The sequence below is a fragment of the Cyanistes caeruleus genome, chromosome 18, assembly GCF_971803275.1.
Source record: "Cyanistes caeruleus chromosome 18, bCyaCae1.hap1.1, whole genome shotgun sequence".
NCBI classification, from domain to species: domain Eukaryota; kingdom Metazoa; phylum Chordata; class Aves; order Passeriformes; family Paridae; genus Cyanistes; species Cyanistes caeruleus.
In genome coordinates this window covers 1,451,670-1,466,877 of record NC_141718.1, presented here as the reverse complement: position 1 = coordinate 1,466,877, position 15,208 = coordinate 1,451,670, and the positions used below count along the sequence as shown (strand labels likewise).

The following is a 15,208-nucleotide window of genomic DNA, read 5'->3' as shown; positions in this document are numbered from 1 at the left end:
AGGTTTGTGCCCTGTGGACTAATTGCGAGTTGGGAATTTTGTCGTTCTCAGGTGCTCTGAGTTGATCAGAAAATGTCATTTATAAAGCTCTTCCATCCTGCTTTTGTCTGAAGAGGAAAATAGCAGGAAACCCACACAAACAATTGGGAATGGTGCAAAAACTAGGACATTGTGAAAGAATATTTGCATAAAGTGTTGGTTTTGTGTATGTCAGCTGCATCCTTTGGGATCTGCCTTATAGAGAGTGCATTAAAAACTATCCACGTACAGCTCCCATTAACCCTAATACAAGTTCTGATTCTGACTTCCTGTGTGCTTAATATTATCTTAATGCAATTTGATTTGATATTTAATTGCAGTAATTTAATTAATGGCTCTGTAAATAAAAAGGCTAAGTTGTAGCCTCCTACATGCACAGGTATGCACAGCAAGCAGCTCTGGGCTCCTGTGAGACTTGAATTTATGTGTCTTAAAGCAGAGTTTAACCCCAGGGATGTATGATAAAATGCCCAGATCCCAAAATAACACTGTAATGGTGTTTGCATTGGAATTGTTAACACTGGAAATGTTACAGTATTAGTTCAAGCTTATGGGAGAAGAGTGGCATTTAAATCCCAACCCACAGATTTCTCCTATGGAATAGGTCACCTCACACACAGGAACTGCTTCCCTGTGTAATTGCATTTCATTTAAAATACTTTACAAAGACTCAGTTATTAATGGGACTGTTACTATTTGGATAATTGCTATTAACACTGTGACAGAATCCTGTTGGCCCAGGGGGTTATTTGCAAGTCAGAGCTCAGAGGTGTTTCTAGTGCCTCTGACCTTCTCTAACACATGCTGCTCGTGTCTGCTGTACACTTAAAATGTCTATTAAATATTGATTAGCCTCCCTTATAAACCATTTATAAATAGAAGCATGTAGTATAAATGTAACCTAAAATCATTAAGGCTACATGGTGTGCAAGTTAATGGGAACAATGCTGAAAAGTTAGGGAGTGCATGAATTAAGGGAATTGGGTTCATAAACTGTTTCCTTAGTACAGGATGGTGGAGTTCCCATTGAAGTCAGGAACTTCTCATAGCATCCACTGAAGATTTTCCTCTTTTTAAAAATTCATTTACAAACAAGAGGTGACATAAAACCCAAATCTTTTTCCAGAGCAGAGCTGTGTAAAGCACAGCTTCAAACACTGATGTGAAAGAGGGAGGAACATCCTGTATTCACATATGGAAAAGAGGTTCAGGTTCCCAGTGAAATGCAAAGGTGTTGTGCTGATGTCAATGGAATTCTACTGCATTCCCTATAGCATAAATCACAGCCAGCTGTTTCTAAAATCAACCCCCAAAGTGAACTGAATTCAGTATAAGCAGTGACCCATTTCAGCACAACTGCTGGCTGTTAAGCTTGCAGGTAAATCACATTTATGTCCCTTCAAATCCCTGGTGTAAGGAGGTTTGTGGGACACCCTTTGCCTGAACTTGCCTTGCCCTGAGCTTGCACTGCCACAGGATTTGGCATTATTGCAAATACTGGGCTGTACTGTGCAAGTGGGATTTATTTTGGACATGGCACTTGACCCCTGAGGATAGACCAGATTCTTCTGTCATTTATGGGGTATTTAGATAGGCAAGAGCCAGCTCTGGTTCAAGGTCTGATGTGCTCTGGAACCCTATAAAGCAGTGTGGGAATGCCAAGTCCAACCTCCCAGGCAGGGACAGCAATCATCAGGCCTCGTATGCCAGGGGAAAAAACAGGTAGATGGAAACAACAATGAACCAACAACGCTTCAAAGAGCTTTATTTGAAAGCATCTCTTGCCATTTCCAGCTGCCTCCCTTCTGTGTCCATCTCCCCTCCCTGATAAGCAGCAGAATCAGCCAGGCACAGACTGTGCAGTTTTCACTCAGCACTCAGTGGCTGTACCTGACCCCCAGCTCTTAAAAGCAGAACAATTAAGCCAGTCCCAAAGAGGATTACAATTGAGAATTAGAGGGTATAAATGTGATTTAGCACGGAGTGCTGAGCATGACAAATCATTTCTGTGCCCAAAGCTCACTTGTTGTGCAGTGAGTTTCATTTTGCAGGCTCAGCCGTGGTGCAGTGCCAGGTGTCAGGTGCAGCTCCTGCTCTCGGCTCTGGCCAGGCTGCAGAACCTCTCCTGAAGCACAAAGTGCCACTTTTTTATCAGCTTCTTCTCCACAGGAGGGAATCCAGGGACATGAATGCGCTCCCCAAGCTCCCAGGTCATTTCCTTCTCTTAGGAAGAGCTGGACTGAAAGCTTGAGAGCAGCACAAGGACGTGCCAAGGTGGACTCAGGGCTCTGTGTTTATGTGGCCAGGGGAGATCTTGGTGCAAAAACTTTCCAAAACACGTGGCTAAACGTACAAAGGGAAGAGTTTCTTGAATGTTTTCCTGCTGTGAATTCCTCTGTGAGAAGTTTGTCTGAGTCTTTCACTCCTACAGAAGCTGTTGAGTGTTTCATTGATAAATGAAGATATTTCCCCCCTGCAGAAGGAATATTAATAGCACGCACGTGTGTTTGCATGTGGCTGTGTATTGAGTCGCCTTGGAAACAAGGAGAGAAAGCTCCATGAACCAGCACATGCTTTCCATTTAAGGAACACTTGTGCTATTGTAAAACCACATACAAAAAAATAATCAGATTCATTCATGCACTCTGGGAGGATCTTGCTGCAGAGAGTGTAGATGCTGTGTAAAGATGACAGAAAGCCACTTGACTCTGGTTTTGAGCATATTGCTGAGCAAATGAGTTGACATTGGTGAAGCTGCTAATAAGCTGATAAAAAAAGGGATGTGTGCAAGTTGTACAGAACCTTGGCAATGCTCCAGGTGTGGGTTAAAGTCACCAAGACACCGAACAGGCCCTGAGTGTTCACATTGCAAAACAAAGCGGGCAGTTTTACCTTATGTGTAAGAACAGCTGTTTCAGCATATTGCCCTCAAAGACAGCATGTTGAAACAGCTGTCCAAGTGTTTCAGAGGTTAATCTACTCAATTAATCATGGTGGATTTTTTTTTTTTTCGATGTATAATCATGTTTGTACTGTTCCTTGTGGGCACGTGAGCAAAATATTGAATATAAAGTTGTAGTCATCGGTGAAAGGCCTGTCAGAACACTTAGTGTGAGAAACTCTCTGTAAAGTGACACTGGCTCTTGGAGAGATAAATGGGGGCTTCCCTTGGAGCAGCAGAATCACACATTGCCCCTTTTCCCTTGGTGCTGCAGAGGTGAGGACAAGCTGTAAAATTAACCTAGGGCTGGTGGTTGTAATTCTCCATCAATCTCTGCCCTGGAGAGACAGGTGTGTTCTCTGGGCTGTTGTGCTCTGAAAATCACACACACACACACATGAAAAAACTGCAGCTCCCACCCCAGCTGAATTCATTTTTCAGTGTTTTGTGAATGAAATCCCAGGACCTCGCACATTTTCTGTATATTCAGTGTCATGGAACTGTAGACAGCCACTGTCAGAAAAATCCTCTGGCAATCCATTTGACCAGAAATAAATGAGATCTAAACATCATTCCCAACCTTTCTAAATATCACTGCACATGTAAAAATAGCAAAATCTTTATATATCATATCCCAGCCCACCTTTCATGTCAATGTTTTTTCTGTCAAATGCAGGGTTTCTGGCTTTGTTTACCCCAAGAGACCATGCAGAAAAAGTGGGAAGAGCTATCACAAAAGTTGGTGAAATACAGATTACAGCAGCTGCACCCAGCTATGCTTAATAGAGTCTGAAGTCTTCCTGTGCCTTGATTTTCCCAGATTATAGGTTTATTCCCCTCTGGACTGAATTGCAGTGTCTGCTGGAGTGAGGCTTTTTAGATTGAAACTTTGGTTTTGAGATTCTTGTCCAAGAAAAGAGGAAAAGCAAAGGAAACCAAAGCAGAAATGCTGCTGCAGAGGAGGGAGCAGCCCTGGCTCAGAATGTCCCAGGCCTGGCCAGGAACCCTCCTCTTCCTCTCCTGTCACATCTTGTCTTTAGGAAGAAGTGCAATTTTAATTCCAGGTTGTTCTCCATAATGGCTTTTGTCAGGTTGCATTGGATCTCTGTACCAGAATTAATTGCAACGCTGCTGGGAGAAAAATCCCAAACTAAATCAACAGCTTGCACAACTTCTGTCATTAACAAAGAGGAATAAAACCAGCATTGAAGTGGCACATTTGAGGGAGTGGAACTGGTGGGCAGGCAGCCGAATGTCAGGGTCATTTGACAAAAAAATCAAAAACAAATAGAAAGGTGTGTTGGATGTAGTTGGTGTGGCTTGAGAAGCTTGGCCCTGTTTGACCACTTTGTATCATATTGGCCATGAAAACAAACTTGCAGGAACACAAGAGAATGCAGAGGGAAATGTTTGATGACCTTGTTTTGCTTTTTGCTAGAGGAGCCTTCTGGCAGTAATTTTTGGGCTTTTGGAAAATTCTTGCATCGTACCAGAGGACCAAAGATATAGAGAAATGTGATTTGTGTTTCAAGGTCCAGTTTATCCATTGCCAGATCATTCCTGTTGCCTGGAAAAATTGAAAATGCAGCGGTTTAAATGAGATCCTTTAATCACCGTGTGTAATTTGATTTAGGTAAGAGCCTCCCTTTTTGGAGGAACACTTTGAAAACAAACTGTGAGAATTACTGCCCCACATCTGTGCCAACTGAGGGTGAAATATCCCCAGGAGGAGAGGACAATGATAAATATTCCAAGGTGGGGAAAAGCAAGGAAAGGAGCAAAAAGGGCTCAGAGGTGGAAGGTGAGGAGAGCTTGCTCTGTCCTGTGTGATAATTGTGTTTGCAGCTGGAATTTTGTGTCAGGTTTCTGGAGGCCTTTACGTGCAGAGCTTTGTCCACCTTTATCAATTCTTTGCTAAAATGATGTGTCAAAATGCCAGAGAGCCAGATGTTTTCTTCAGCTGTGTTTTCTGCAAAAAGCATCTTGTGCTGTGTTTGTCTGTGCATTTAGCAGGAGCAGTGTGCACCGAGGGCACCCTGTCAGGACAGAAGGGACGTGGCCTCACCCTGGCCTTCCTCCCACCTTACAGCAATCAACAGCTCCAAACTGGCAGTGCAAAAGAAAAAGAAATATATTATCATTTGAAAACTTGCCAATTTTCAGAGGGAAAGTAAAGAACGAATGGTTAACTCAGCCAGTTTTAAGGGAGATAAATATCCTTAATGGAGGAGAATTGCAAATATTCCTTTTATTTGGACAGTCCAGCAGGGCTGACCTGATTTCTGTCTGCAGCTCAGGGTGTATTTCTGTGTCTCTCATTAGGGATGTGGCAGAAAATGGAGAATTCCTTCACTCACAAAGCTCTTGTAGATGAGTCCTTCAACACAAATTGGGGAATTCTCCTTTCCCTCTCTTGCTGTACCCAGTTTATCCTCCTGGAAAAACAGTGCTTTTCCCATTTCTCATAGTGGAACAGGTTCTAAAGAAACAGACTGGGAGGTGTGAATTTAAATCATGTCTTAATGACTTCTAAAGGCTAATTATGAAGACAGTACTTTGGAAGCAAAGACAGAACTCTTTTTTCACTTTCCCTCAGTGCCTGTTGTTTGAAAACCAAGTCAGCCACTCTTTCACATCGTTTACAAACAGCTTAAAATGAAAAAAATTGAAACTACCTTGGAATCCCAGCCTGGTCTGAGTTTGGTGCTGAGGTGTAAGAACAAGGGACAAGTGTTAAAATCCTTATCAAGGAAATGTGCTGTGATTTTGATATTTATTTGCCTCCATAGAATAATGAGTGGGAGACCTTTGTCTGTTTATAGAATGCTTCTATTGAAAACCAATAACTCTGTCACTGTCTATTCCTGAGAAACATTGCTGTCATCTCCCTTGCCCCATTTCAAACCAGCTGGGAGCTGGCACTGGAAGCCCCCTCAGAGGGGAACACTTTGCAATAGTTTCATATGAAGAGATAGTCTGTGATTTTCCTGCAGCTGCCAGTGGCATTATAAACTCATATCCCATTATTATTTTCCACTTAAGAAGGGTGGCAAGTAATACTGCATTTCTTCCTTTGCTTTCATCTGCTGCTGCATTTGGAGCCCTCTGCTGCAGTCACTGATATTTGCTTTGTGGCACAGCTGAATTTCAGTGAAGCTGCCAATAAAATCCTCATTTACTTGTTATGCAAAAAGGCCACTTAGTAGGAAAGGTGTGGAAATTGGTATTGGAATTGGAAACTGGAAATTGGTATTAGAACCAACAGCCTGGAGACAGCAAGTTTGAGAGTAACCACAGAACAGGCATGGACCTGGGTCTGGGAACATGGAATATATATAATATATATAATATATGTGCTCATCTGTCACTGGCCTGGTGGCCTCAGTTATTTCAGATGTAGAATGAAAATAACTGTCCTGTTGTCCTTGGCAGAGCTGAGAACTGGTGTGGAAATATTGTGGGAAGACTAGGTACTATAAGCACTAGCTTAAATAAATCACTATCTAATTCTTAGAACAGATGGAAAAGATTAAAAATCCAGTTGTTTGGTGCTGATTTCACTGAAGTTTTACATTTGTGTGGGTACTTGGTCTTTATTGTAGTCACTACCTCCAGTCAGTCTTTTTTTTATTACCTTCTCACAGATTCTTAACACATTCTTTCATTTGAGGGTCTGTGTTTCCTAAAAACTGATGGACCCTGGAAAAATATTGATGTTCTGACAGCAGCAGCTCAGCTTTTGAAACACAGATGATATTGTCCTAGTCTGCAGGAAATAAATACACTGCACAAGAGTTCACTGAGAAATTCAATCATGAAAACAAAAAAGGGATTTTGTTCTGAACTTGAATAAAAAAGAGGTTGTTCTTTGTAAAAGTTGAGCAGGAAAAGAAATAATCAGACACAGGGACATGTCAGAACAAGGTGGAACGTCACTCAAGGTGAGCAGACTGAAATTAAAGTCAAGAACAAAACTCAAGCCAAGACGAGGCAGAGAAAGGAAGTAAAAATCCTCCAGTAGTTCTCAGATCAGTCAGAGAACTCTCAAAAACTCACCTCAAATAAATCAATGCTCTGATTTGAAAAAAAATCCCACTTTTTAATTTTAGGGTTTTTTTTCAGAAGAAAATATTCTCCAAGCTGTCTTCTTTACACTCTTTGATTTTTGTCAAAAAGCTGATTTGTTTCCCCCAAACCAAAAGTGTTCTCAGGCAGTGCCAAGCACAGCCAGGTGAGATCTTCAGTGTTTGTTTAGGTGGAAGCTCAGTGCTGATGACATGACAGGTTTCATCTGAGTGGGGTGGCAGAGCAGGGATGAGCAGTGAGCAGTTCCTGGATGCTCCCAAAATCAGGGAACAAAGCAGCAGGAAGCTCTGAGCGTGGAAGGATAGAACAGGCTGATGCTGCATTGGCTACAGATGTGTTTTTATTCCCCCTGCATCCCAAACAGCAGTGGGGAGCTTTATTAAGTGAAGCAGATAAAAGGTGCATCATTTGTGAGTCTGTGTCACTGCGTGGATCGTGCAGGGGTGTAAAAATGATTTTAACTGCCAGGAGTGAAGGAGCCAACAGTTGTGTGTAGGTACTGACTGTTTATAGATCTGAAAGCGTCCAGGGATAGAGATTCTCTCCCCTAATTCTTGACTTCAGGTATAAAGAGACATCTGGGCCCTTTAATAGGCAATGGAGAGAGATAAATCTTCCAAAGGAGCTGTGGTGCTGTCCTGGCCGTGGAGTGGCAGGAATGAATCACTGGCTGCAGGCTGAGTGGGGAGAGCCAGTCCTGCAGGGGGGACTGTGCTCCCTGCACCTCACACCAGCCCTGTGCAAGGAAATCAGCTAAATAGCTGAAATTGGTAACTACAAGACAGCCTGACTGCAAGAATAAAAAATAGGAGCTCTTTGGGTAAGGCACAGGTCTTTCCTGCCAGATCCGTGTTGTTTGGATAATGAAATCCTCCTTTTGCAGGACAATGAATGTGAGCATCTCACAGACCTCTGTTCCATTTGAACCCCATATTTCACTTCTCAAATACAGTTAATGTATTTGAACTGTGCTGAGGGGGAAAGCATAAAATCCACTTCTTCTGACCCCCTGCCCAGTGAGTGAATGCTGGACATCTGTTTCCTATCAGGAGAACTCAGAGGATTTTGCACAATGTAGTGGTTGCTTTCCCATGGATCTTTTCCTGCTCATCAATAGGTTTTCCTAAGCCACAGCCACTGGGAATGGCTGAGGGGAGCAAGTCACCGTGTCCAGAGCAGGGGAGAACCACGCTCCCTTCGTGCTGATGCTCCTGCAGCATGTTGGGATGTGGTGTAGACAAGCTGTAATTAATTTGTGCATCCTTCTGTAGCATTAAACAGCTGTTATTACAGAAGGACATGGATTTCTGCCCAGGTAGTGCTCGTGGAAGAAGATGAGCACACAGATTGCGGCGCTAAACTCACGTGATGCACAACCTTATGTTTCAGTGTCTGCAGTTTTGTGCTTGTGAAACTGAAGCCTTTTCAAGCCACTGAGTTGCCAGCTCTCCCACTGCACCAGTGGCAGAGAATTCCCTCTAGAAACCCTCCCTCCAACCCAGTCTGAAAGAAACTGTCAGGAGTAGGAAAAGAGTTAGAGATGTGTCTGAAGGAAACTTTTCAAAAGGGCCATCCCCGATGTCATCACATATTATCAAACCTGTGGGACAGACATACAGAGCCAGAAAATTGTATCTTTGCTGATGGTACTCAAGTGGATGTGGTAATTATGTTCCATGGCAAGGCATGGCCTCCTTAGACTTCTCTGTGGAGAAAACAATGCCTTTGTGGAATGTTCAGATTAATGATTTCGTGGCCATTTGAAACAATCCTTTGCTGATCAGTTTGTACACTCCCTGCTCTTGAGTAGAGAGCTCTGCCCATTGTGTGTCCACTTGCAGGGGGATATTGTTTGATTTCAGTGGGAGGAGAGCCACAATTTTATTAAGTCAGAACATGATTATGTTTCTCTGGAACAAAAAAGGAAAAAAAAAATCTTTAAATGAACTGTGAAACTCTAAATATGCTTTAAAGTGATTCCCAGTCACCTGCTGTTGAGAAGGATGGGCTTGAGTGCATCAGGAGAACGTTCAGATCCTGCACAGCTTTCTGAACAGAGCATAAATTCCAGTGTGAATGACTGGCAGAATTTACCAGACTTTTAGGCTGACTTAGGCCCTGTGTTTCCTGGCTGAAAGGTCCTGACACACGAGCCAGGAGCTCTTGCTGGCTGTCCTCTCTGCAGATGTTTAAAATCAGGTACACAATAGCTGCTCCCCAGCTCCTGCAGCCTCAGGTGTGTGTTTGAGAGGTGTCACGAAGCATGTTTGGACATGAGGAGAGAAATAACCTGAGCCCAGGCTCAGGAAAGGGCTTTGCTCGTGCAGAAGGCACAGAGGAGTCTGCCTGACAGGTTGCAATTACTTCTGCCAAGTGTAGCAGGCTGTGTTCTGAACCTTTGCTTAATGGGGGCAGATCTGTTCTGAGTTACAAAAATAAACCCCAAACTGCCTCAGGTCACAGAAATGACAGTCTCTGTGTGTCTAATCAGGTTTCACCTTCAGCAGCAGGTTTTGCTTATTCATCCTACATAAACCTCACAATGAGCTGAGTTTCCTTTGTGAAAAAAACATGAAATGGAGTAAATCTCAGCTTTAGTTTCCATGAGCTCCAGGATAGAATCACCCCTCCCCTGGCTGTGTGTGCCAGGTTCACTCTGCTAAGATCAGAGTTTCCTTCAGTGTCTCCATGGCAAAAAGACAAGTTCTGAAATGAGACTCTACTTTGGAGTCTCTGGATCGTGCTTTTTTGTGCTAAAGCAAATTGTTTTTGCAGCACTGATACACATCTAGAATAATATTCAATTAGGCTAATGGCTGCTGCTTCCATTGTTCAGTGAGAAGCAGTGATCAGCAGCTCGGTTCAGTCTGCATGAATTCCTCCTGCAGAACACCTGCACCTGCCTGTCCCTCCCTGGGGACCCTGCAGCACACAAACCCTTCGTGCAGCTAACCAGAGGAGATGGAGGATGACCTTTAGCTCGGACAGGAGAGGCTGCAGAGCTTGTGATTGTCCCTCTGCCAGAGCTGACCCCTCCTGGCAGTGATCCTGCAGGCTGGGATGAGGAAACAGAGCAGGGGATGTTGGTGGGGAGTGGGAATGATCCTCCTGCAGCACAGTGGGGTCAGGGCAGGGGAACTCGTGCTGCCACCTGAGAGCTCTGGAAACGGGAGATTCCACAAGTGGCTGCTCTGAAATGATGCTTGAAGGAAAGGAAATGAGGAAGGAAAAAAGGTCAAAAAATGTCATCTCTTTGCAAGATTATATTTTCTAATCTTTCATAAACACGTAATCCCAGTTGTTTGTTCTTGCCTTTGGGTGACAGAATGCTACACCTCACCTGACACAATGGAGTTTTCTCACACCCAGGCTTCATTAATATGTATTGGAAACCTAAAATGGTATTCAGCCACAAGGGGGGAAAAGTACAGAATTGCTGTGGATTATAATAATTTCAGCAAAGCATCTAATTTATATATTAAGCTTGCTTAATGGATTTATATTGCCTTGCTCTTTGATCTGAAGCAAAAGGTGGTGAATAATTTATCAAATAAAAAACCCTCCCCTAGCCCAGCCCACACGTCACAATCTGCCCTGTAATTTACATTTTTTAAGAGATGCCGTTTCCAGGCAGAAGAACTGGTTCCTAAAAGACTCCTTCTAATATTACAAATGTATTTTCGTGAGCTACACTCTGGGGAAAGAAATAATAATGAAGGAATGCAATTCTACAGACAAATGTTCCAGCTCTCTGCCTTCCTCACTAAAGACAGTCATTTCAGCTAAATGCCAAAAGGCATTTAACTGTAGCATTTGTCAGTGGAATAGGGTTGGCTTTAGGTTTCCCTCCTGATTTACAATTGAGTGTTTATTGGGTTTAGTGTACTGTAGCATGTTTTGTTAACCTCTAGAAGAGCGCAGGCAGCTCGTGCATTAATCACAGGGATGATTCCTGTCAGGGGAGCCTGGGCTGCTGGGGCTGCCAGCCTTGGTGGGAAGGGTGCTGGCTGCTACCAGGGGCAGGAATCAGCTGAACTGGGAGCAGCTGAACTGGGAGCAGCTGAACTGGGAGCAGCTGAACTGGGAGCAGCTCCTGGCTCCTCAGGTGCTTTCCTGGGAGATGTAGAATCCATTTCTTTCCATGTCTTTATTTTTCAACCAAAGAGGGTGGAAGTGCTGTGTGGTGGTGCTTAAGGGAGCTGGGGGAGCTGCCACAGAACCACCTGCCCAAGGAGCACTCAGGTCACTGAGGTGTTGTTTAAAGGACAATTATTGGGAACTCTGTGCCTGGAGTGGCTGATTTGTTCCTGCCCATCCTCAGGAATCCCAGCTCCATCCGCAGGGAACAGCAGCCAGAGCTCTCCCATGACTCCTGACACATCTCCCATTCCCTTTTCATCCACATTTGTCCAAACCCAGCAGTTGTCAAACATTTACTAGGGCTGTGTGCAGCATTTATTCATATTTAAATAAAGCCATTATCCCAGCCTTGAGTTCCAGTAGTTTTCAGCTCTTCCTCTTGAGTATTTCTCTCAGTAGTGCCATCTAATCAGCTTTAGGTTTTAATTAAACAGCTGTCATTTGCTTCCTAGTTCTGTTGCGACCTGATGTTGTATTAAATTTTAATTTGGCCTGGGCTGCATAAGAAGTAGATTCCTTCAGACAACAAAGAAATGCTATTAGCAGGTTACAGTTGTAATTAAGAAGAGCTCTGCTGAAGTGCAAATGCATTCAGCTACAGAGAGAGCTGCAGATAAGCACACACTTATTATTATTATTATTATTATTATTATTATCATTATTATTATCATTATTATTACTATTATTATTATTATTATTATTATTATTATTATTATTATTATTATTATTATTATTATTATTATTATTATTAGTCAGGGATGGAGCCTGTGATATGAATGTGTATCCCCCACCCAGGCTGCTGAGCTGAAGGAGCTGGACAAGATCTGAAACCCTCAGCAAAGGAAATGAGAAAGGATTATCAGTTTTTTACCAGGGACCTTGCAGTGCCCAGAGTTAGAGGATTGTGCTGGTGGTCCCTGGCTGTTGTTGATGTTTCCTGTGCCACATGGGAGAACTCACCCAAGTAAATCAGCACAGTGACCCCTCTCTACATTCCACATGTTGTCAGTACAGGGGGCTAAAGTTTAGGAGCTCTTTCCCTGCAGTAAACCCTACCATGGAAATGGAAACCAAGCTTTACAGAATTCAGATGAAATGTTATGACTTGTTGAAGAAGCACTAAAAAGTCTGTTTATAAATCTACTGGACAGTCAGTTAGTTGGTATTTATTCCTCAGAGGAAATGTATTTTTGCAGTTTATAAATAGCCAGCTCTTAAAAAGGCCTTTACACAGCCCATTATATTTGTGTAACACTCACTCCAGGCATCAGGCATCTGAAATATTGATTTGTCTGGTGGAATTGCTTAGCAGTGAAATGCAGGGATTGTCAGGCTGCACCAGCTAATTAGCACGGGGGGTTCTGTGTGTGCTGGGAAAGTTCAGGACAGTTCTGCTGCTTGTTCTTCTCCTGCTCATCTTCACCAGGAGCTTATGAAAGGAATGCAAATGCCTTTTGAAACTACTTTGTCCTTCAGTGCATCAAAGCCTGCCTGCAGCTTTGGCAGCTAAAGAGCACTTAGGCTTCAAAGGAGGCTGGAGGCTTGTTTGTGCTTTGCCACTCAGGCTGGTCAACACCCGGGTGATAGAACAAACAGCACAAAAAACAAACGAGAAATCCATCAGGGCTGCTGAGGAGCTGGCTCCAAGTCCAGCAGAGTCCAGAGAAGCCTTGAATCCCTGGCTCGTAGTGCTCTGGCTCGGGCAGTGGCTGCACACAAGCCCTGGAGGGGTTCACAGCTGTGCTAACACAGAGCTGGGAAATGGAATTGGTCGCGTGCTCATTGTTTGTAACCTTGGCCAAAACAGATTTCCCCCAGATGCACTGAAGATCATCTGTGGTTGGAGGATGTTGGAGAAATGCTCTTTACGAGCCGTTTGACACAGGACAACCAGGTCTTCATCAAATATCTGCTATTTGAGGGCTTAGGATATATGGGATGTGTTCAGTGGTGAAATCCAACCACCTCTTCTCTGACTTGTGGATGAATTACCTTCAGTTTCTCTTTGTCTGTCTTATAAAACCTTTTTCCACCAGAGATGCACCTAAGTGCTTTCTTTCACCTGGCAGTGCATTTTCTCCTCTGCCTTGTTCAAATCCCAGTCTTTGTAAAGGATTCTCGGTTGTGTTCTCACACTTCCACTTCTGTCACATACTCATCTCTTTGCCAGTGTCCCTCTCTCCTGGCTGGCAGCTGGTTATAAATGAGCCCATTCAGCAGAAACAAAAACTAGACAGTCATTTACTGTGGCAAACATCTGGTTTGTGCCTCACAGAGAACAGAGCAAAGCCTGCACTTATTTCCTGAGGTGTTTTTCCAAAAAGCTTCTCTGCTCAGGATGACTCTTAAATCACATTGAAGTCTGAGTGTGAGGCTGAGCACGTCCTTTTAGTGCTGTTCTGATCAGAAATGGACTCGAGTGAGTGCTCGATGCCTTTCTGGGCCGTGGCTGCCCATAAACATCTCGTAGGCTCTCGGAGCTAGCTGGCACTGCTGTTATTAGTGCTGCAGCTCATTTAATTCAGGGCGCTTTTTGCAGAAGGTTCCGAATATTGATTAATAATACATCTTAGTTGCAAGTATTTATTGGTCTTCTCCAGCTGTCCTTAGCTTGTGGTCAATGCCCATTATTCTCTATCAATCTAAGCAGCAGCCAGAGCAAATGATAGTGGATATATCTCCCAATGCAAGCTGCCATCAAATTTTTCACTAAAATCCATTCCTTCTTCCACCAATTCTAATAATGGAATTTAAAGTCAGATTAGTTCGAAGCAACTTTTTTTTTTTTTTTTTTTCTTTCCCCCCCAATCAACTGGCAAGCAATTAGTTTTATGGAAGTTGAGAAATGAAAAGGGGATTGATTCAGAGCAGTATTTCCTATCCCAGGCTTTTCCAGAGGGCTGGAATGAATCCCTGTGAAATCCCAGATCATTCCTTACCCTGCTTTTGTGTCAACTTTTGGGCTGGCAGTCAGCACTGCTTCTGCAGAGGCTGCTCCTCTCAGTCTGTACCTGCTTATGCCAGGCAGGGGCCTCTGTAGAAACTCATTTGGAGTAATTAATCAAGCTGCAGCCGCACCAAGGAAGGCTGTGTTAATGGAGTCATTAGAGTGCCAGCACTGTGAATTCATCAGGGTTGCAGAGAAATGTGGTTTAGCATCTCTGGGTGGGATTTTGATGGGGAAACACTCAAAAAATTGTATATGGATGCATAGTTTTTCTCCTAATGTATTTATGGAAATAAATGGCCAACTCACAGCAGAGTTAGCTGGAGCAGGATGGAAGAGATGCTGTTGTGCTGGTGGATAATCACCTCCCAAACCACGGGCACCATCTGGGGTGGTTTGGAGTTGGAGTGGAGGAGCTGTCCTGGAGATCCCACTGAGCAGGGCTGTGCTCAGAGATCCCCCTGCCCTCAGCCAAACCTGTAAATGGGCTCAAAAGGAGCAAAGCCACGTTTGTCAGAGCCAGGCCTTGCTGGTCCTGATGCAGCCTTTGGCTTAGAAAGCGGCTAAAACATTGCAGGGAGCTGGAGGGGTGCGAGGGGGGTCCCATCCCCGTGGCTCTGTGCTGAGCCCTGTGACATCCCCGTGCTGTTGTGCTCCTCTGACGCCTGTGCTGTGTTTGTGTGTGCCCCAGGACACGGAAATCCTCAACACAGCCATCCTCACGGGCAGGATGGTGGCTGTTCCAGTCAAGGTGGTCGCAGTGCAGGAGGACGGCTCCGTGCTCGACGTCTCGGACTCCACCGAGTGCAGATCTGCTGATGAAGACGTCATAAAGGTGAGGCCCTGCACGAGCTGGAGAAAGCAGTTTATCTGTTTTATTCCTCCTCCAGCAGCCCCATACTGGGATTTTCCACAGGCCAGTGGTTCCCCAGTGCTGGCTGCTGGTGGTGGAGGGTGCTGGTGACAAGGGAGGTCCTGCAGGGTCGGCCCCAGGGCTGGTGCAGAGCTGCCCAGTGCTCCTCTGCTGCCCAGCGCTGCTGAGAAAGGATGTGATG

At 44.2% G+C, this 15,208-nt stretch overlaps 1 protein-coding gene across 5 annotated transcripts in view; it reads left to right on the top strand.

The window, feature by feature from the left end:
• TMEM132B (transmembrane protein 132B) overlaps window positions 1-15,208 on the top strand; it is a 210,754-nt gene that overhangs the window by 155,983 nt on the left and 39,563 nt on the right. For all 5 annotated transcript variants that reach the window (XM_086856500.1, XM_086856499.1, XM_086856501.1 and 2 more), the window contains one exon: window positions 14,845-14,988. In XM_086856500.1, coding sequence (XP_086712626.1) covers window positions 14,845-14,988 — 144 coding nt within the window. The remainder of the gene's footprint in view (window positions 1-14,844; window positions 14,989-15,208) is intronic.